The sequence below is a fragment of the Dryas octopetala genome, chromosome 2, assembly GCF_963921425.1.
Source record: "Dryas octopetala chromosome 2, drDryOcto1.1, whole genome shotgun sequence".
NCBI classification, from domain to species: domain Eukaryota; kingdom Viridiplantae; phylum Streptophyta; class Magnoliopsida; order Rosales; family Rosaceae; genus Dryas; species Dryas octopetala.
The window spans coordinates 26876015-26897584 of record NC_141367.1 but is presented as its reverse complement, the minus strand read 5'-3'; the positions used below and the strand labels follow the sequence as shown (position 1 = coordinate 26897584).

Here is a 21570-nt window from a genome sequence, read left to right as displayed (position 1 = left end):
ACTTTAATTACTGGTAACCATATAAAAAACATTTTGGATATATGAAGGAATGGTAAAAACATACAAGCATGTGTCAGAATCAGTGCCCAAATCGAAAACCTTAACCTGTATCATCTTATACATGAACTTAATGGTTTGTTATTCGTTAATGTGATTAACTTGTTATAATAACATGTCTGAGTCAGAGTACAAGCTCATAATCCTGTTATTTCTGCTTGAAGGACTATAACATTTCCCAAATATTTCTTTACATATAGTACACAAAATTTGATTGTAATTCAGAGTTTAGGAGACTCTGTTCTGCAGGGCTGAATCATTAGTATCCACAAGGGTCAATAAGGACAGTTTCAGCTCGTGTAGATCATCGCTTAAACCTGCTCGTCCTGGAAGTTGGAGATCAAATTCTGAAGAAGTGCTTTAGTGAATTACTGCATCCTGTAAATATAGGGATGAACAATAATTAAGTTCATCTGGGCTCAATCCAGCTTTGGGTCATGCTATTCCTTGAAGATTGAGTGTTAGACTCGGGTCGAGAACTAGAAGTCCCTGAAGGAATGTGCTTGACGAATTCTGCACTACCAGAATTCAGAAATGGTGGCTGTGTTGGCTGAGGAATTTCAAGATTTTCCCTAAGCATTTTCACAACTAGTGACATTGATGGCCGCAGCTCTGCAGAGGCTTGTACACAAAGTAACCCTATTTGAAGTGACCGAGATGCCTCTCTATCCTCAAACTTACCCTCTAGGACTGGATCAACAGCATTGCATAGCCTACCTGTTCCATAAAGGTCCCATACCTTTATGAAATGAAAATGTAAAGATAAGGTTAAATTATTCTAAGTTTCATGTACTGAGCTTGAAGGTAGATGAGAAAATTTGTTTTATGAAATACAAATTAGCTGATATGGCTTCGTATAATGATTTCATTTACCATCCGCAGAATAGAAACTGAATTTGAAGCGAAGGAGTTGATCCTCTTTCCACATACGACTTCGATGACCAGAACTCCAAAACTGTAAACGTCTGCCTTTTCAGTCAACTTGCCACGAATGACATACTCTGGAGCCATATAACCTCTAAAGAAGCAAAGTTTGGATTGCTCTAGATTAGAAATGATAAACACATCTATGAAGCAGAAACAATAAAACAAAAGCAGGTGTTCAACTTACAGTGTGCCAGCAATGGCAGTGCTGATGTGAGTTTTATCTTCAGGAAATAATCTAGCAAGTCCAAAATCAGCAATCTTTGGCATGAAATCCTCATCGAGCAGAATGTTGCTCAGTTTGATATCCCTATGAATAATTCTCAATTTTGATTCTTCATGAAGATAGGCCAAGCCCTCAGCTGTCCCCAATATGATTTTGTACCTCAACTCCCAACTCAGTGGCTCAACATTATTTTTCACTGAAAATCAAATAGAGGGGTGAATGGTAAGAATAAGTAAATAAACTGATGAGAAAAACCAAAAGTCTTGCCCAAACAGGACAGAGAAGAGAACATTACCAGTAAAATAATCATGAAGGCTTTGATTTGGGACATACTCATAAACAAGAAGGCTTTCAGGGCCTGTAATGCTGCACCCCAATAGCTTCACAAGATTCTTATGGTGGATTCCACTAATCAAATTGACTTCATTGAAAAAATGATCCACCCATTGTCTTGTGTTGAAGAACAGCCTCTTTATGGCAACAACCTTCCCATCTGGCAAAACTCCCTGTGTGACATAAAGAAATTCACCTAGTCAATTCCATGTACTGAAATCTCATTCTCTCATACAGATAAAAATTGATGAAATGAGAAATTACTTTATAAACTGAACCGGATCCTCCTTGTCCAAGCTTATTAGAACTGTGAAAGAAATTGGTGGCCTTTTCGAGAACTTCATACGAAAAATTGAGTTGGGACTTATTCACAGTGGCAAAAAGAGCACCTAGTTGCTTTCTCTCTGAAGAAAAAATGTGAAATTAAAATAAGAAAAAAAAAAAAATCAATCCAATGTTTAAAGATAGAATCCATTAAAATTTCAAGTCAAACCTTGGTACCTTTCCTCCTCTTCAGTAACTTCTTCCTTGTAAAGAAAGCAACTGAGGCAATAGTCAGCACAAGAGCAAATGCAGCACATGTCACAGCCAAAATTATGGCCAAGTGGTGGCGTCCTGACAAACATTTGCATATGAACATTATCACTCAGGAACCATAAAATCGATTAGATGGTCTAAATTTCAATCTAATTTCGTTTGTTTGTATGGAAATATTAGTTTAATAATAGAAATTGAACTAACCTCCATTGCCTTCTACAGCATCAGTCATAGAATTGTTACTATAGAACTTTTGTGTAGAATACCTCAAGTAACAACCAGAATTCAAGACCCTCCCTTCATCTTTTGGAGGGCATGAGCCGATTCTTGTGACTGTGTTAGCCAAACACTCTTGACAAGCAGACCCAGTCACAAACTCCCAACATTGAGCCAACCCATAAACCGATACATTCCCCCAATCGACAAGCCCCACAGAGAACCCATCATTCTTAGGCGCTACCACACTCAAATTCCTCACCAGCTCCAAAGCATTGGCTTTGAAAACTGTCTGATTCCCACCAAAATCTTCATCCCCACAAACAGTTCTATCTTGGGCACTCAAGCTTTGGTTGAAGAAATTGTGATCATCGTACCTGAGGTAGCACCCATCATAGAAAAGTCGACCCCCAAGAGTTCCTTTTTGAAATGGGAGGCACCTCAAAATCTGGGTCTTGCACTGAGCGAAGCAGAGGTTGCAGTCGGTCTGAGAAAGGTCTTTCATGCACTCGCCGAAGGCGTAGACGGTGGTGTTGATACCACTTCCATTGACAACAGCTGCGTATCTTTGACTGGCAATTAAAGGAGTCACTGTGTCCAAAGCTGCCAAGAAGTTGGCTACGAAGGTCGGCCTCTCTGGGATCGAAGCGGTGTCGTTTGTGCATATTAGAGCTGCCTCTGTGGCTCTTGGATCAGAAAGAACAGAGCTCACAAAGAAACAGAGGAAAAGGAGCACAAGTAGCATACAAGACATTGAATCTCTGTAATGGGGTGTTTGGAATTTAAGAAAATGTCAATGGAAAAGAAAATACATGGGAACTCTGTAATGTGAAAACGAGTCATAAACGTAAGGATGGTGAGCGGGGTGGAAATGTGGGACCAAGTGTGGACGTGTCACGTGTGGTCACGTGTGAATGTGATATTGTTGTAATGATATGCTGTTTTGGAGCAAAAGTCAAAGTCAACTGTGAAAGGTTTCTGTTTGAGTTGCGGCCGACGGAGACGGGAGAGTGGGAGACCCACCGCGTACGAAATGAGAAAGAGCCTTCAGCTTCGACAGAATGGAGTATGATGACAACTGATATGTCATACGAGTGGCCTCCATTTATTTTTTGATTCTCAAATGTAAAGTAGTGAATGACTCATATTAATTCCACAATCCACGGACCTGGATCCTCTGCCAGGCAAATTATACCAGGCTATGTGCCTGACTTTTGATCTCAGCCTTTCAATAATATTTTATGGCTGAGATCTTGCCACATTTGCAAATTACTTAGTTTTCATAAATTAATATTTAAAAATTAAAATTAAAAAAACCAAAAATATCATCCCAGCCCAACCCACTGTTCCCCTCTTCTCCGGCAATAATTTCCCAATCCCCACCTCCTCCCCTATCTTTCTCCATTCCGGCATGGCAGTGGTGTAAGCGGAACCCCCAGCTGTACAGGCCTCCATCCATTAAGCCAAATGTACATGCACCCACTGGAGGTATATCACTTCCACTCACAAAGCCATAAAGAAAACATTAGAGACCCAAACTTTCCTTCCAATTCCCTCGTTTTGCATCAGACCATCAACAACCAACCCAAAATTCAAAAAAACAAAAAGATCAAACATTTACCACTATCTTTCTTAATCTCCGCCCTTCGTCTCTTTCGATTACGCGCCCAATCAGAGGTGCTAGAGCATGCGTCACCGTCCGATTTGGGCTCGGGCAAATCGGGTATGATTTTGATCCTCAAAACCCGATCGGAGAAATTGATGTCATTGAATGCGAAGGTGAAGTCTTGGTCGGAGCGCGACGGGCCCGACCCACCCGGCAATGAGTTCGAGTCCATGATCGTCCGCAGATGGAAGAGATCGACGTTCGCTTCCTCATGTCCAAAACCCTTTTCCCAAATCGAAATAAACAAAAAGAGAAAATAAACAAAATAAGAGGATGGGCTTTTTTGGAAATGAAAGTTTGGGTCTCTAATGTTTTCTTTATGGCTTTGTGAGTGGAAGTGATATACCTCCAGTGGGTGCATGTACATTTGGCTTAATGGATGGAGGTCTGTACAGCTGGGGGTTCCGCTTACACCACTGCCATGCCGGAATGGAGAAAGATAGGGGAGGAGGTGGGGATTGGGAAATTGTCGCCGGAGAAGAGGGGAACAGTGGGTTGGGCTGAGATGATATTTTTGGTTTTTTAAATTTTAATTTTTAAATATTAATTTATGGAAACTAAGTAATTTGCAAATGTGGCAAGATCTCAGCCATCAAATATTATTGAAAGGCTGGGATCAAAAGTCAGGCACATAGCCTGGTATAATTTGTCTGGCAGAGGATCCAGATCCACAATCCACACTCATTCAAATTATTCAATATTGGTAAACGTGCCATAAAAAGAATCTTTCCATAAGCCTACTTCCTTGCATCTTTTACTACACATTTGTATTTACCCCCACCAAAATTTGAAGAAATATGGAATACTCACGTTCCATTAAAAACTACTGAAAAATATTTAAAAAATACATTGATTCATGCGCGTTCACGTTTTGGCAAAACGGTGTTGAGCGCTCGACTATTGTAGTGCAGTAAAAGTTTTGAGTGTTATTGCAATGTAAAATTTTTTTTTTTACTATTTTCTACATGTTTGGTAAATATAGAGAATTTCTTTTTTGTTGTTGAGTCTTATTTGAATAAGTTTGGGTATAATTAGTATGTTTTAAGGGATTTATAAAATTAAGATTTAAAATTATCAGTTTATTTAAAAGATCTATAAGTATAACTGCACTCTACTCTACTGTGATGTCGAGAGTTTGGCCTGTTGTTTTGTCCTTAAGAGTGAAAATCCTCCATATGTTGGTTTTTTAGTGGATTAAGTATGTATTAGGGGCTCTTTTTCTTTCAGTCAAAAGCCTTTATACATTTCTCAATCTTTTAGTTTAATTATTTAAATTTTAAGGATTGAATTTTTACCTATAAATTGAACAAGAATTTATCTTTTCACCTTGACTTGTATTTGATCCTACTTTGGACATGAGGTTTGAATTCATGACCTCCTCTAACAAAACAAAGACTAAGTACCACTAGACCAAAACGTCATTGAGAATTCAAATTAAGGGTGGAATCGGTTCGGTAATTGAACCAATTCACCATCACCGTCACCGACTATTGAACCAAGATCAACGGAATATGAAGATTAGCCACCACTAATGCCATTGACAAAGTCGGTTACCGGCTGTTTTGGTGTCAGTCGAATTCGATTAGTATTCGGTATCGAAGATAAAGAAAGAGAGAGGCAGGGAAGCCGGAGTTGCGTGCATGCGTGAGAGGAAGGCTCGATGGCGACGTTGTAGGTTTGGTGGAGCTCGCGAAGTTGGTGGATGTCAAGGTCGGTGCTGCGCTTGGTCGGGCTTGGCACTGGTGAGGTGAGCTAGGATGGCGACGAAGGCGTTGCATGCACTTCGGGGTGGCGCAACCTGCGCGGGAGGAGCCGTTGAGCTTCGTCGGTTACAGGGAAGCTCGGCAGCGCGACAAAAAGAAGGAGAGACTGAGAGAGAAGTGCTGGCTGGGTAACTTGCAAAACCAGCCTAGATTGCTGGTCTCAGGGAAGCCGATGGGAGAGAGGTGATGTCGGTGTAGATTTCGGTTTCGGTATTCCGACGGTTTGTGATATCTCATGCCGTGTCCGACTCTGAGTGTAGAGGTGTGGTTCAGTAAGTCTACCGATACCAAAAAATCACAAATCACTCTCGAATCAATCGGTTTGATGTCGGTCGGTTGGTCAGTATCTCGGTTTTGTTGGGCAAAAAACCCACCCCTAATTCAAATAGTGTTTGAAATTTAAATGTCTAATTATATCACCAAAGAAATTTTTATTAATTAATTGTCGTCTATAAGATTTGAATGCAGGACCTACTCCGACAAAGAAAAACCAATTGTCATCCACTAGACTAATAGTAGCTTAATAGTTTGAGTTTATTCTTGTTACTAAGAAGTTTAAGTGTTAAAGCACCCGACTTCCAACAAGTTCCAAGTTTTCCAAATTTGATAATATTTTTATACACACTTTTGCTGGGCCAATTTAAGGCCGACCCAATAACCGGTCCATGGATAGTGCATGAGCTGAACGTAATTTCTCAAGGCCTTAATCGGCCCGGTGACCCGGTCCAATCACCTCTCAAAGCCAAAATAGCGCAAAGATTAGATAGAGTCATCACCGAGCATGTCTAGAGTCTGCCCAGCAGGCCCAACCCAATCCATTTTATGTCACTAAGCTGAAGCTTACAACTGATGAGGATGATCGCATGTCCCATAATCCGCATTTGGGTTGGAAGGTTGATCAATCATAATCAACGGTGCATTAGAAGAGGCACGTGTCAGAATCCCAAGTGTGTAGAATATTTTGCACTATTCAAGCAGCATAATGGCACCGACCGGTCCCACGTGTGGCCTACGGCGTGCGAGAGAAGAAGACAGAGACAAAAGCCTAAAACATTTCCTGCTTAATAACTACTACTACCACACCACAAAACAGCCTTTTTTTTTTTTTCCCCCTTTTTATTCTCACATTGCTCACATCAACGTGTGAACCACCTTCTCTTCTCCTCTATTTTTATCAAAAAAGCAACACCATCAGTATTGTAATGGACTAATGGGGTCTCCAACTTGTAACTAAAAAACCTGCCACTCATTTCCTTTCTCTGATAACCCAAAACAAAAAGAAAAGTGAAATTCCCCACTTTTTCAATTCCATTACAGTCTCCTTTTTGCCATCCTCCTGCAATATATGTGCTAGCTTTGGTCAGTTTTCTCAACAGACTCTGCTCTATGAATATATGTAATATATATGACGCTCACAGTCACAGATAAGTCAGTGCTGAAATATGACCAACTATGATTTGTCTGCTCGAACTAAGAACCTAGGAAGTAGGACCACCTACCCTCCCTACTTTCGGTTCTGTTTTGGACTCTCTATGAAATTAAAGTGATTCAGGAATGATCGAGAAACATTAATTTGTGGATTGTGAGGTGAACACTATTCTTTCTTTCTTTAATATACGTCCATTTTCTACTAGAAAAAGTATCTACTTTTGAGTTTTGAATGACCCTCATAATAGAAAAGGTTAGGTCATATAGGTGCCACTCCTGAAATGCCAATATTTGTTATCTCTTGTGAATAAAATTGTCTTTCTCACATAGAAAGACAACCCTGTTCATCAATGTAGGAATCCAGATCATCGCCCTTTAGATCATTCCAGCACCTCCTTATTAATTATAATACCAGATTATTTAAGGCTTAAGAATGTTATCCAAGTTCTTATCCAAATAAATAATTTTCCTCATCCAACTTCCACTCAACTAAACAATGGATTGTTCTTTTAAGAACTGCAATTTCCAATGATGATACATGCATAAACAAGAGGGAATATACCAGCTCATCAATCAATTATATGCAGCTTAGAACTAATTAGAAGGGAATGGGAAATGGCATGATTAACTATATCACAAAGGTTTTATTAGATAGTATGACTAATTATACCATTTAAGAGCACCGATGTAAGTGGGAAATGTTAGGTACTTTTTATACCACAAAGACTTTAATGGTTTAAAACAGGACCGGGGTTATATGAGAGTAGTCATTCAAAGAGAGCTAATTTAGTACAACTGAGATTTTAGACTAGAACTAAGGGACTTGGAAGATAGCTAATTTAGTTCAAGATTAATGTAGAGGAATACATGACTCAGATCGAGTTCACTTAAAGGCATACATTACTCATTGATAATTAAAAGCAGTCTAAATTCTAAAACCAAATTTAGATAGTTAGAAGGGTATTTATGAATATTAGAAACCAAGCAAGGCTATTTTTGTAAAAGTCCCCCACATAAACTGTCTATAACTACCTTGCATGCCCTGCTGCTTCAAGCAGATTGCTTCCTGAAGTCAAGATATAAGAGTATCTCTCTGCTCTAAGCAGCCATACAGGTTAAAACGCAGATCATGAAGAAAAGCAAAAATTCATCTACTCTAGTGGTTTTGTTTTTCATTCTCTTTGTCACATTTTGTATAATTTCAGTTGAGGCAAGAAAACACCAAATCAAGAAGAGCAAACCACATAAACATCACAAAGGTAGGGGTGGCAATGGCAATGATTCACATTTGCCTGCCCCTCTTCCTCATTATGGTTCTAACACCACTTTCTCTGTCTTGTCGTTCGGAGCAAAGGGCGATGGAGTCTCCGACGATTCCAAGGTAAAACAATGACTAAGTGTGTGCTACTTATGTGTTTGCATTGTGTGTGCACGTACGCTTGAGAGCAAGAGAGGAGGTAAAAACATGTATATTCTAATTTTCTTGAAATGTCAACTGATCAGGCACTTGTAGCAGCATGGAAAGCTGCCTGCAAAGTTAGTGGGGCTACTATAGAAATCCCTTCAGAATTCAAGTTCCTCATCAACCCCATAACTCTTGAAGGCCGGTCTTGTATGCCTCACCTTGTTCTTCAGGTAAATTAATTTGGTTTCTCTTCCTTTTCACCAGTTTATCATATTTCACTAACTACTATCAGCCTAACATGCAAACCAAATTAATGTGATAAATTAAACAGATAGAAGGAACTCTCTTGGCTCCTCCAGCAGTTGGGTCCTGGCCAAAATCCAGTTTGTTTCAATGGATAAACTTCAAATGGGTCAACAACTTCACCATCCAGGGCAATGGTGTTGTTGATGGCCAGGGCTCTGACTGGTGGACTAGTTCCTCTCGCTCAGTGTATTACTTGCAGAAGAGGTCCAAGAACATTCCGGGGATGAAACCCACTGTAATTTTTCTTTTCTTTTCTTGGTTTCTTATTCATGATATATAACTAGATGACAATATGACATGCATGTTTTTTTTTTTTTTTTTTTTTAATGCTAGTTTGCTCGGTTTCTTCATTACATGCAGGCTTTGAGATTCTATGCAAGCTACAATGTCACAGTTGGCAACATCAAAATCATAAACAGCCCTCAGTGCCATTTAAAATTTGACAGCTCTGGGGGGATCAAAGTTAACAACATTAACATTTCTTCGCCAGAGAATAGCCCAAATACTGATGGCATTCACTTGCAGAACACCCAAAATGTGGAAATTCAGCATTCTAGCATCAGCTGTGGTAAGAATCAAGCCATACTATACTCCCTCCTTTGAAAACAGAAAAAAGGAAAATTTAATTGGGAGGCCACCCAGTAACCAAAAGTACTAAGCCAGTGGCTAGTGCCTACATGGTGCATTGCGCACTTTGACTTGTATGAGGAACAAAAAATAGAAACAAATGGTGGCCCAGAAACTCTTTTAAACGGTAAACTGTCACTGAAGCTATAACTTTTGGAGCAAGCAGTTGCAGGAACAAGAAAAACAAATTGCAACTTGCCAACTTTAACTTTTTCAATTCTCTGGCTACTCTGTGGGCCTGAAGTACTTCAGATTATTAAATCTAAATTTTGTGTTTTCTCTTTTTAACAGGAGATGACTGTGTATCCATACAAACTGGCTGCTCTAATGTTTATGTTCATCATATTAATTGTGGCCCTGGCCATGGCATAAGGTATGCCAATCACCAATTTAATTATATATATAATTATATTTTATATATAGTATGAGTTTTTTAATCTTTTTGTTTCTCATGTATATTACAGCCTAGGAGGACTGGGAAAAGACAAAAGTGTTGCATGTGTGTCAAACATCATTGTCAAGGACATCTCAATTCAGAACACTCTATCAGGAGTTAGGATCAAAACTTGGCAGGTACATATCAAATTTAATAAGTACTTGCATTAATCTTATATTTTTATCCAAATTTCAATTTTTCTGATTAAAACCATTTACAGGGGGGAATTGGGTCAGTGAAGAATGTATCATTTTCCAGTATCCAAGTTTCCAATGTGAAGGTTCCCATAGTGATAGACCAGTACTATTGTGACAAGAAGTTGTGCAAGAACCAAACGGGAGCTGTAGCAATCTCAGGTGTTAATTATGACCAGATAATTGGGACTTATTCTGTGCAGCCTATTCACCTGGCTTGTAGCAATGGCATTCCATGCACAGATGTGGACCTCATTGACATTCAGCTTAAGCCCACACCTGGGCACCAGAGGTTTCAGCAAGCTTTGTGTTTGAACACTTATGGGCAAACACAAGCCCCATTGGTTCCTCCAAGCATAGACTACTGCTTGAGAAGAGATGGTGGTCCAGTAAGGAGATTAGCAAAGTCACACGAGCATGTGTGTTAGAAAAAAAAAATGGTCTAGGTATTTTTAGTGGCTTCTTTTTCGGCTTTGATGAGCTTCCCTTCTACTACAAATTTTTTTACTGTGTGAAGGTGATGGTGTAAACTTTGTGTTTCCTTTTGTAATGTAATTGAGTTTGTATTATGAAGAAAATGTCTTTGTGTTCTGAATTGTGATATGGGTTAGCACGGTCTTCAATTATTCAATGGCTGAAAACAGAAAATTTATTGGGTATAACACAGAGGCCAAAAGCTTCCAAAACCCAAAATTTCAGACACAAAAACTCAAACTTTATTCTTATGGTCGAGGAAGGCATCAACCGAGGCACCGAGTATGTTTTACATACCAAAAAAAAAAAAAAAGCAAGGCACTGAATATGAGATGGTTGTGCGAAATACCCAATGTTGATTCCCTCGAAATTAGAGTTTTCTTCTTCCTTGTGTTTACGGAAAGGACCTGATGAGAGCATACTTTAAGCCCCAGAGTCCCAGACCCGTTTGAGTGGGTGTGAGTGTGACTTAGCTTTTGAGTTGGATGCATGGAAGGTGTTTGTGAGGGGGTTTAGGTGGAGGTGGAGGTGGAGGTAGTGGAAGAGGAGGTAGGTGCGTGCGCCGTCCAACGTAGCCTTTAGGGCCTCATTGCACGCGCATGGGCATGGCCTTCAATTTTTTTTGTTTTACACAAATATATATAAAGCTGATGTGTTGTCTGCAACCTTTTTGCTGATCCTACTTTCTGTCTCTCAATTTTTTCTACAGGCTTTGTGCTTTTGTCCAATCGTTCAGCAAATACAGTATTTGTTAACAAATTTATTTAGCTTTCCCTTAGACAATGGGGTTAGCTTGAAGAGAAGTTTGAGGTCCTAGCATTTCAAAGTGTTAACAAGCAACATGTAGTGAATACCAAGATGTTACTTTACCTCAGCATAGTCTAGTACTTGTGGCCACATGTCAACTTCTTGCCATTTCCTTCTTGTATCTCTCTCTGATCACCATGTTACATTTGTTTTCATGTTTGACAGAAAATGGTAAAACCGGCCAAAACAAAAGACAGAAAATGGGAAGAAGTTGTGTTTTGATAGGAAATTTTCATGTTATATATTGGAAATGTATTGCTTGGCATTCAATCCAAGGATGAGTATGCCAAAGCCCAAGTGACATACTATATCAGTCAATAACAGTGACATGCTATTTGAAATATATGAATTGGGAACAATCCATGTTATATATGGGACATAGGACTTGGTCCAATGGGAAAATCCCATGAAAGTTTTGCTATTATTGCAGTGGACTTGGTCCATAAATTTGATATCAGGCGTTGTCAAACAGTTTCTTTTATTTTGCATAATTTTAGGTGGAAATTAAGTGAAAAGGTTTAACCAGTAAAGTAAGATCCTCGCTTGGCAAGTGCTGAACTAAAACAAATAGCTTTAAAAGTTTAAACAGCCCAGAACAAACGAACATGAGACTAGGTCCATTGAAATCAAGCATACCCAAAACAAGGACATGAAGTTCGTGCATTGGAGGGCATGAAGTTCATGCATTGCATTCATAAGCAGAAAAGAAAAGTTACATGTTCATATTTTCTTGTTGAGGAACTTAAATCAGATGGAAGCTTAAATTACAAAGAGGCAGGTACACATGGCCTAGCTAGAGCCTAGAGGTAATAATATTGACACCTGAAAAAAAAAGGTACTAATTGATTTGCTTAAACTAAAATAGTGCTTAATTGAACAATTTAAAATCTATACACAATCATTATTTGGAGCTTGAGACATTGATGCAGTAGCTAAACTAAACATGTGTTGGTGAAGTATCATCTGAGGGCCTGGTTACTGAATCGGCTTTTCCTCTTTCGCTTCTACTGTTCTCAGCAAATTTCACGCTTGACTGGTGAAAACCCTTCTCCTTCTCCTTTGAACTCCATTCAGACAAGTAGTAGTCTTCTTCTGTGGCATTGTTTTTAGATGGACCACAGAACATGCCACCCCATTGTGGGAAGTAAATTAAGGCCATTGGGAGGGTGCAGCATATGATCATGATGCCCATTAGAGTAATCCCTGTTTCTTTTGAGTATCTGGATCCTCTGAAAAATATCACTTGGGTCAGAACTGCACCCACATTTCCACCACCTCCTGTCATGCCAGATATGACCCCCAATGACCTGAAAATTGGGAATAAAACAAGGGAAATGAATAGAAATGTTATTCTATGGGCTTAAATATGAAAAGTAAAACTGATGCATTTTGAGTAAGAAAACTAGGCATAGTTTTTAGAGACAAATAATGAAGGAAGTTTCTGTGCACAATCAACCATGAAGTTTGAATTAGTATTGAGTGAGTTATGACAACCTTATCCACTATTGATCTCATGCGAAATTGTATTGTTCATCATTTAAAGACATCCACATGGCATACTAGAGAATTTAATGGGTCAAAGTTTTCATCTTTCCAGTCTGACAGTAGAGGGATGAAAATATATATCTTCCACTAAAACTTTGACACTATTAATCAATGTTTCTGTGGCAATTAGCTCATCTCTTTATTACATGGTTGAGAATGGTGCATTACTATTAATAATCTGTTAGACAATTAATGTTGTTTGACCAGTTGAACTACTCCAAGCTAAGGATGACATTCCTTATAATTCTTAAATCTTTTGTTCACCAAAACCAGAAGAATTCTCAAGTTTGTTCACCTAAAAACCATCAGTTGAGAGTTTTTTACAGTCAAAAACTCTCAACTGATGGTTTTTTGGGTTTGTTTGAGTGAAAAGTGATCATTTTGGAAATTGAATGGCATACTGGAAAATTAGAACCATACTGGATGATGCACTATATGATATTATACTACTTTGCTTGGTTTCTTTATAGCCTTTGGTCACAAAGAAGTATCAGAGTGTCTACAGATGTACACCTGATCTTATAGAAGGCAGTAATTTAGAGAAACTTAAATCATGGGAAAAGTATTGGAAATTAAACGTACCTTCTGGAGACAAAAGGAACCACCCCAAATGTAAGCCCACATGCACCTTGGACAAACAAGGAAAACAAGAGCATGACAGCAATGGATGCACTCAAAGAATCCACCTGCCCAAGAATGACACAGAGGACACCCCCAAAGGTTTGCACCAACCATAAGGTCCACAGCCTCCCCCTCATCCCAAACCTCTTTGCCACCACATCTGAGAGTATCCCTCCTCCTGGCCTAGAAACCAAATTTGCCAACCCAAAAGTTGCTGCTATGATTCCTGCAGTGTGGAGACTCAAATTGAATCTGTCATAGAAGTACTCTGCTATTATGTTGTCCACTGCCAGCTCCACCCCAAAGCAGTACCCATAAGTCAATGCCAGAATCCACCCCCTGTAATTTGAGACCCCATGATAGAAAACGTCTGAGAATTTGTCTTTTGGTTTGTCCCCAGTTTTGTGCAGACCATTGAAGTTCCCATCCGGCATGTCCTGCCCAAATATCAGAATCGCAAATGCTGACAGAGTCTGAAACAGGGCAGGGATGAAGAATGCAATTCTCCAAGCAGTGAACTTGGCAGCACCAATGTTCCGAATGAGCCCGAAAACAAGGGGCATGATGAGCTGGGTTGCGCCGCCGCCCAAGTTTCCCCAGCCGCCTGCAACACCATTGGCTGTGCCAACTACTGGAGGAGAGAACATGGAGCTCATCCAGAATTGGGTCGACACAAAAGTGGCTAAAGAGAAGCCTGTGAAGAATCGGACGAGGAGGAATGAGATGGGGGATGAGGCCATTGAGGTGAAGTAAACTGCTGGTGCTGTGAGGAGGATGAGTGCGGCAGAGGCGAGGCGGGGTCCGAATAAGTCACAGGCAGTCCCCATGGCTATCCGAGCAAAGACAGCACCGGAGACTGATGCAATCCCTGCATTGCCGATGTCAGAGGCAGTGAGGTTGAGGTTGTCACGAATGATGGGTATGAGAGGTGGTGCAGCAAAGGAGGAGACGAAACACAAGAAGAATGAAAACCAGGACAAGTGAAATGCGCGCATGTGGGGTTTGGCTATTGAGAAGAGTCTGAACTCTGTGGCCTTGTGGTCTGAGTCCACTGGCAGAGCAAATTTTCGAGACTGGGATTCATCTTTCACAGTGTGGCCTCCTTCAACTTCCATCTTCTTTATCCTTTGCTCAACTAGTGTACCTTGGCTGAAGTTGTGTATATATAACGCTGTATATTTTTGTCTTTGTGTATTGAGCAACGCCGGCTGATATGCCTTACTGAAGAAACATACAAAATTAGGTGGTGTGTGTTTCGGCTATGATTTGTGAATGGTATTCGCGACAAATATATAAGAGATTATGGCCTTGTGTGGGTTTGGAAAGGCATTGTTGGGAGCTTAAACACTGTGAACTCGCCGAGTCTCATCACCCTTTCACTGCGGCTTGAGGAAGATGTTGAATTGATCAAAAGAACATGGAAGGAGTGGTTGGCAAATGCTAAGTGTGTTTGAAGCTTGATTGCAACGTTTGGTGCTATGAAGCTTCCCAAATGCCAAGAAAATTTGGAATCTATTGAACAAGTTGTGTTTAGCATTGACTTTGGAGTTTGGAGATTGGAGATGGGAATTGGAGAGGTCGCCTTCTTTACAGAGGGATGCATGGAATCGGCATCAGATCCTTAATTGACTTGGTAAGAGATCCCTCTCCCAATTTTCTATCTTAATCTCCTCGTCAAACTAATTAACAAAAAATATTTAGTGTCCATTATGGAATCAATTTGATATATTTAAAAATCTGGTTATGAGATCATTCATTCAAAATATTATAAAAATATAAGTATTTCAGATACTTACGTATACCATGAAAAGAACTAGAATATTTAATTCAAAATTAATTGGTAACAAATAGAAAAATTAAATATCTTATACAATACTTTTACTTATTTAATATGGATATTCTCAACAGTAAATATATAATATGAGTTTATTAAAAAAAAAAAATCCTCTTTGGTCAGCACAAACAAAGTCTGCGAATTGGGTGCGATGAAGTTGTTCTGCGAAGTAACGAATACAAAACTTTAACAATGGAGAAACTAGAAAGCAATTGTTCTGCGAAGTAATGAAAGGTCACGGTGGAATTAAACTTTGCAATAGAATTGATTGCAAAGTCAGCAATGACACATTTAAAAGGTTGACTTGCACTTCAACTTTTACAGCTGCCATCTGCCCCACAATTCACAAATCATTTTGGTTTTGGAAGCTTGCTCGTTGGTAGATCATAGAAGTAACTCCAATTTTTAAAAGATTATCGCTGCTCTTTAACTCTCTATCATTCTAAAAAGAAAAGGATGATCACCAGTGATAAGATGTCAATACTATGACCAAATAGCTAACATTATTGTCTAATGTATAAAATCAATGACCCCACAACTATATTTGAGTGCATTAGATTCAAACAAAAAGAAAAAAAGAACAGAACAAAGGACCAACCAAATATCACACACTAATATCTTAGAATAGAAAGTACTAACACTCAGCCTTCCAAACTTTAAAAGTGTTAGACATGATTGATGATTCTGTCATCTTTTGACAATTACATACTTAGGGGAGTAAACATGCTTAGTTGGATATACTACTCATTGAAAGGAAATGTTTCCACCATATATATGTTTCCCATCTTTATTGGTCAGTCCATCCCAACCAATTAATAGTATGGAATGGGTTTCATTCATATCCTCAACTGCAATTACAGCAAACTTTCATGGGATTTACTTGATTTCACATTGGACTGAGTCCTATGGGCTATAACATGGATTTGCCCCAATTCACATACATATTTCGAATAGAATGTCGCTTGGGCTTGGGCTCTAGTAGTAAAAGGTGTGGGCCACAACTTCCACTCATCCTTGGATTGAAGGCTTAAAGCAAATGCCTTCTCAGCAACCTCTGGGCTACTAAAGCCCATTTTACTATTTGCCCAGAAACTAGCCTATTAATTGCATCCCAAGGTCAGAGGCCCAACCTAATTGACTTTCGGTCTTACTTGTGGGAAATTGGAAATAATAACGATGGTAAAATAAGAATTGATAATGTTCGGATCATCAATTGTTATGTTATGTTAGTAAGATTAGATGAATAAGTGATGAGCATCAATTCTTTGCCAAATGGGCATTAGCCTAACAACAAAGTTCATGGACTTGTAGTGACTAAGAACAATTTCCGATCAAATCACAACTTTGTATTTCCATTTTGTTGGCAAATATGAATAATCATGTAATATGGTGATCATGAATATGAATAACATTGATAACATGTTGTGTTTGAACTAATGCCAAAGACGTTTGAGGAACCAAACAAACGGATCGCTTCACACTTTTCAAATCTCGAATTGCGCCGGTTTCCATTGAATGTGCAAATTTTTAAGCCCATAACAATACAAAGTAAAAAACTCACACACACAAAAACACAAACAAAATAGGTGCAAACCAACACACCTCTTTCTCACTGCTGTTTCTGGTGACGGCCACTGTCTTCTTCAATGCTAATGCTCATGGGTCGCACCACCACGACCTATGACCCAGATATGGATGACCATTTGACCCAGCAGACAGATATTCACAAAATCAAACCCATTTAAGTGAAAAATTTATTAAATTCATACCCACGTAACCCACCCCATAGTATAATGGGTATTATCCTTGCCTGCCCCACCAAAGTAATGGATTACCCAAACTCAACCCAAAAACCCACCATTCTTTTTTTTTTGTCCTGATTTCAGTTTTTTTTTTTTTTAAGATTAGCTCTTACAGTACATAGTTTTTTTTGTGTGCCACTTTTACAGTATATAGTTACATATTTACATGTTATTATGAACAATTATAATTATATAACATATCTCTCTCTCTCCCCTCTCTCCTCTCTCTCCTTTCTCCTCTTTCTGCTCCATACTTCTTATTTTTTTGGCCAGGCTTCGCTCCCTACTTCAATCATGTTGCAATATTTGAAATATTGCAACAGTTTAACTGATCCATATATTTTTTCTGTTTTCATATTTTTTTTCATTCATTAGTTTAATTGCAATTTAAATTTAAATTTTAAGTTTATTATACTTGAATTTAATAAAAAAAAATTAAAAATAGAGGGTATAAATAAACCACGGATATTATTCATAGCCGCCCATTTTTTATACAGATATTAATATGTATACTCATACCCTCTCATTACCCAATTACTCGTACCCACACTACCCTAATAACCCTAATAGAGTAGATACCCGCGGTACCCAAACCCACGGGTAAAATGGCCATCCCAAGACCCAGACCTCTGCCGGTCGGCGGAGGCAACCGTGAAACGACTGATTTCCGAGAGCAAGAAAATAAAACGATCTGCGGGACTCCTCAACTTGCCTCTCTGTGTATGACGACGCCCTTGACAGCCTCTAGAAGAGCCGCCAAAGTCTGAAGAGTGATGACATTGGGAGCTTCAACGTTTCCCCTTGACAAACAGAATCAACTCATCAAACACGTTGCCACCAATGCTCTCTATATAGAAACAATCATTCGCTGAAATTAATTTGTATATTAGCTATATGATGAAGAAACAGGATCAGCTACTTGATTATCAAATACAACTGATCTACACCATTACAATAAATATACTATCAAATAATAATTTCATCTCCTAAGTGTTGATGCAAATTCTCGTAAGGTAGATGCAACAACTTAGATAAGTTGACCTGGCTGATCAGGTGCTTTGTTGGATGATGAAGTGGATGCTGGTTGAGATCTTCCTGTAGACAAAACAAGATCAAAGGAGATGGACCGGTGTGGTACCAGCCAAACACACTCCGATGATGAAATCAGTGATGATGTTTGATGGTGGGTGAGGAAGAACAAAGGAAGAACTTGGGAGAATGGGAAGAACAAGGCAAATGTTCTGGGTTATTCTCAGCAAGTTGGGTAGGCTTTTTTTGTAGAAGGGAATGCAAGTGTTTTTGCGTGTATATTGGTGGATTGCTAGGGCCCCATTTTGTGCATATGACTTGGTATATATATAAGCAAAGGAAACCTTAATGAGTAAGATACCTGCATGTGAATGAATGGTTGCCAAAGACCCACGCACCTGGTCAGACCTAGTTGCATGCTCAGCTGCTTGCTTCCTCAGCATTCAATGCTGCATTGAATGCTCCATTAAATGCAAGGTTGGAAGGTTCAGGTAGACTGCTCCAACATTCATGAATGCAGGCCTGATATTCTATCTGTCAGAAGAATGTGTCAGGTGCATTTAAGTGTGGCGGTTCGTCCCAGCGTGATCTTCCTGGGAATGGCGGCGGAGAGCCGAGCCGAGCCGATACGAACATATGTTCCCATGCGAAGACACGAAGTCCATATGTGGTCGGATCGGGCATGGGACTCCAAGCCGAGCCGGTCCATAGATTGGAGTCTTTCCGAGCCCTAACTGGTCGACGCCAGAACTCGGAAGGAAGCCATCTCGTGTGCCGAGCCGAGCCGAGCCGGGATGATCGTGGGAAGATGGACACTCGATCCCAAGGAAGATCATCGGTTCGGCTCGGACCGAACAAGGAGGGGCGGTGTGGAGATCCGGTCTGAGCTGGTAGAGGAAGTGCTGATCAGTGATGACGTGGAAGTCAAAGTTTGACCACTGAGAATCAACTCCGAGGTGGATGTTTGACCAGCCACGTGTCGAGCTGTGATTGGCTGTTCGGGTCGATGTGGGTTTTCCCACAAACAGGAGTCCCCCAGCTTCCGATCCGAGCGGGCAGTGGTGGATTGGAAGTTGAAGTGTAATCCCAAGGATGGCGTGTTCGCTTGGTCCGAGCCGAACCCTACAAGCCCATGTTCCCGAAGATCCGAGCACATGACGACTTGTGATTGGTCAGAAAATCTCTGGGACAGGTGAAGGGACGTTTGATTTCTGCATGGGGGAACGTAAGGGTCACCTCATTATGGGTATTTTTTGAATGCTTGACAGGTGTCAAGATCTGGCATTTGAAGCGCCAGAAATGAAGGGCTGAGATCGGTCTGCATGGGGGTATAAATCATGCTTTTCTCTCTCTTCCCTCACACTTTCATCTTCAGTTTCTTCCTCTCTCTGCGAAACCTCTCTCTCTCGCCGCGAATTTCAATCTCCCACCGCCGTCTGAGAGGTTGTCCGATCCTGATTTTGACTAGACACGGTCGCGGGCGAGGTGGTTCCGAGTGTGTAAGGGGCGGAGACTTTGGGCGGAGGAAAACCAGTAAGTGATTCTCCTCCTTTCTGAGTTTTTGTGTTTTTCGGGTTTTGGGTGTGTGTTCTTGAGAGTTCTTGAGAAAAACCACTTTTTGATTCAAAAAGCAAGAGAGAGAAAGGTGAGAAGGTGTTTGTAATGTCCGAGACTGATTCAAGTGGTCGGCTCGGCTCTGGGGAAGCCTTCGAGGGAGATAGTGAGGCTGAGGTGAGCCGAAGCCCATCTGCGGGTGAGGCCGAGCCGAGCCGAAGCCCACCTGCGGGTGAGGCGAGTTGGGACGGGTTGTCCGAAGAGTTGGACGAGGCCGGCTCGGCATTGAATCGCAATCCGGGTGGAGAGCGCCGAGCCCGAGGGGATCAGGAAAACCCCGAGATATTGAGTTCCGACTGGGAACAAGGCACGGCCGAAGGAGGTGATGAAGAACCTCTCGACGTCGAGCCGATCGCCACTATCCCGAGCACTCTTACTTCAGGCTCGGATGGAAGGGATAGGGGTCACGAGGCGTCGACCTCGGCTCAGGGGGTGACGGGGAATCCGATCGACCCGGACTTCTACGAGGAACTGGCGTGGAAGGCCGATCAGATCCCCAATGAGATGACCGAGTACCATCTCAGGGATTTGAGGAATAGATACTCAGTCCCCGACTCCGTGCTGATGAGGTTGCCGAGCGAGGGGGAGAAGCCGAGCCGACCCCCGATAGGATGGGTGACCATGTACCCGGAGATGTTTGAGAATGGGGTTCGGCTTCCCCTGCACACCTTCCTGCAGGACTGGCTTGCGACGATCGGCGCGGCGCCACACCAGTTGAACCCGAACGTGTACAGGATCATCCTGTCCATGCACATCTTGTGGCACAAAGTGCACAAGTGTGTGCCACACAAGGATGTCCTGTTCTGCTCTTACGCGCTGAGGTCGAAGAACACTGAGCTCGGCTTCTACAACCTGCAGGCCTACTCGGGGCCGTTGTTCTCGGGCAACCCCTCCTCTCAGAAGACCTGGAAGAGGAGATATTTCTTCGTCTCCGGGGATTGGGAATTCTCCGATCCGAGCAGACCCACCACGGCTCGGGTTCCGAGAGCTTTTAGGATCCCAGGTGGGCAACGGAAGACTGGGGCTGATCCGAGGGCAATTTATATATATTTTGTAGTGATTGTATGTGTATTTTGTGGCTAACTTCTTTTGGTTTCATCCTTGCAGTCAGCTGGGGCAAATATAAACTCCGAGGCGAGCTGAAGGATCAGATCGCCGTGATCAGAGATTCGCCGACCGAATACCTGTCCACCAAGTTCCTGCTCGGACCGACTCAGATCAGGTTAAGTGGGATCTCCTGGTTTGTACCCAGGTGGAATCCGAGAGCGGAAAGAGGTATGAATTCGGCAGATCTTGAGGCTCGGCTCAGGAGGAAGGCGGCGAAGAGTGTCCAAAGGAGAGCTGCGGGGCGGCCCCCTACCGAGCCGGTCCAGGCTCCTGCCCCAGCGGCAGCTCAGCCTAGATCTCCTGCGCCGAGACCGGTTCGGCAGGCAGAGAAGAGGAAGGCCTCCCAGGCCGAGGCCCCGGTGGAGAAGAGGGCTCGGGCCGAGCCCGGCGGTTCTGGTGTCGGGACGTCCGGTTCGGCGCCCCTGAAGGCGGTGGAGGTAGACCCCGGCCTCGAGCCGTTCGTCACGGGCCTTAAGCGCGTGATGACCGCGAGGGCGCAGGAGGGGCTGTGGGCCGATCATGGCGAGCCGGGCTTCAGCCACCAGGCTCTGATCGCATCCCGCCAGGCCATGTTGGTAAGTCTCTTTTACTTCGGACTTTGTCCATTCGCTCGGTTCGG

At 41.5% G+C, this 21570-nt stretch overlaps 3 protein-coding genes across 3 annotated transcripts; 1 reads left to right on the top strand and 2 right to left on the bottom strand.

The window, feature by feature from the left end:
* Window positions 1-89: 89 nt before the first annotated feature.
* LOC147294933 (cysteine-rich RLK (RECEPTOR-like protein kinase) 3) lies at window positions 90-3079 on the bottom strand. Its single transcript, XM_086231915.1, has 7 exons — window positions 2282-3079; window positions 2042-2155; window positions 1805-1944; window positions 1503-1713; window positions 1169-1403; window positions 931-1075; window positions 90-796 (listed from the first exon to the last, which is right to left on the bottom strand). The coding sequence occupies exons 1-7, from the start codon at window positions 3045-3047 to the stop codon at window positions 467-469; spliced, it is 1941 nt and encodes a 646-aa protein (XP_086088041.1). The 5' UTR covers window positions 3048-3079; the 3' UTR covers window positions 90-466.
* A 5200-nt stretch (window positions 3080-8279) lies between these two features.
* LOC147294932 (Pectin lyase-like superfamily protein) lies at window positions 8280-10546 on the top strand. The gene is made up of 7 exons (XM_086233514.1): window positions 8280-8531; window positions 8654-8785; window positions 8887-9096; window positions 9222-9429; window positions 9780-9861; window positions 9953-10061; window positions 10145-10546. Exons 1-7 carry the CDS (start codon window positions 8280-8282, stop codon window positions 10544-10546), a joined length of 1395 nt encoding a protein of 464 aa, XP_086089640.1.
* A 1508-nt stretch (window positions 10547-12054) lies between these two features.
* Window positions 12055-15010, bottom strand: NRT2.5 (nitrate transporter2.5). Its single transcript, XM_086232313.1, has 2 exons — window positions 13527-15010; window positions 12055-12706 (listed from the first exon to the last, which is right to left on the bottom strand). Exons 1-2 carry the CDS (start codon window positions 14678-14680, stop codon window positions 12337-12339), a joined length of 1524 nt encoding a protein of 507 aa, XP_086088439.1. The 5' UTR covers window positions 14681-15010; the 3' UTR covers window positions 12055-12336.
* Between the last annotated feature and the right edge of the window lie 6560 nt (window positions 15011-21570).

Bases quoted from the DNA above. Each gene is read 5' to 3' on its own strand.
- LOC147294933 (XM_086231915.1), bottom strand. From the start codon at position 3,047: ATGTCTTGTATGCTACTTGTGCTCCTTTTCCTCTGTTTCTTTGTGAGC. The intron at 2,156-2,281 runs GTTAGTTCAATT...AATGTTTGTCAG, and splicing joins TGCTGTAGAAGGCAATGGAG to GACGCCACCACTTGGCCATA. The intron at 1,714-1,804 runs GTAATTTCTCAT...TATGTCACACAG, and splicing joins GATCCGGTTCAGTTTATAAA to GGAGTTTTGCCAGATGGGAA.
- NRT2.5 (XM_086232313.1), bottom strand. From the start codon at position 14,680: ATGGAAGTTGAAGGAGGCCACACTGTGAAAGATGAATCCCAGTCTCGA. The intron at 12,707-13,526 runs GTACGTTTAATT...CCCAATTTTCAG, and splicing joins GTTCCTTTTGTCTCCAGAAG to GTCATTGGGGGTCATATCTG.
- LOC147294932 (XM_086233514.1), top strand. From the start codon at position 8,280: ATGAAGAAAAGCAAAAATTCATCTACTCTAGTGGTTTTGTTTTTCATT. The intron at 8,532-8,653 runs GTAAAACAATGA...TCAACTGATCAG, and splicing joins GAGTCTCCGACGATTCCAAG to GCACTTGTAGCAGCATGGAA. The intron at 8,786-8,886 runs GTAAATTAATTT...TAAATTAAACAG, and splicing joins TGCCTCACCTTGTTCTTCAG to ATAGAAGGAACTCTCTTGGC.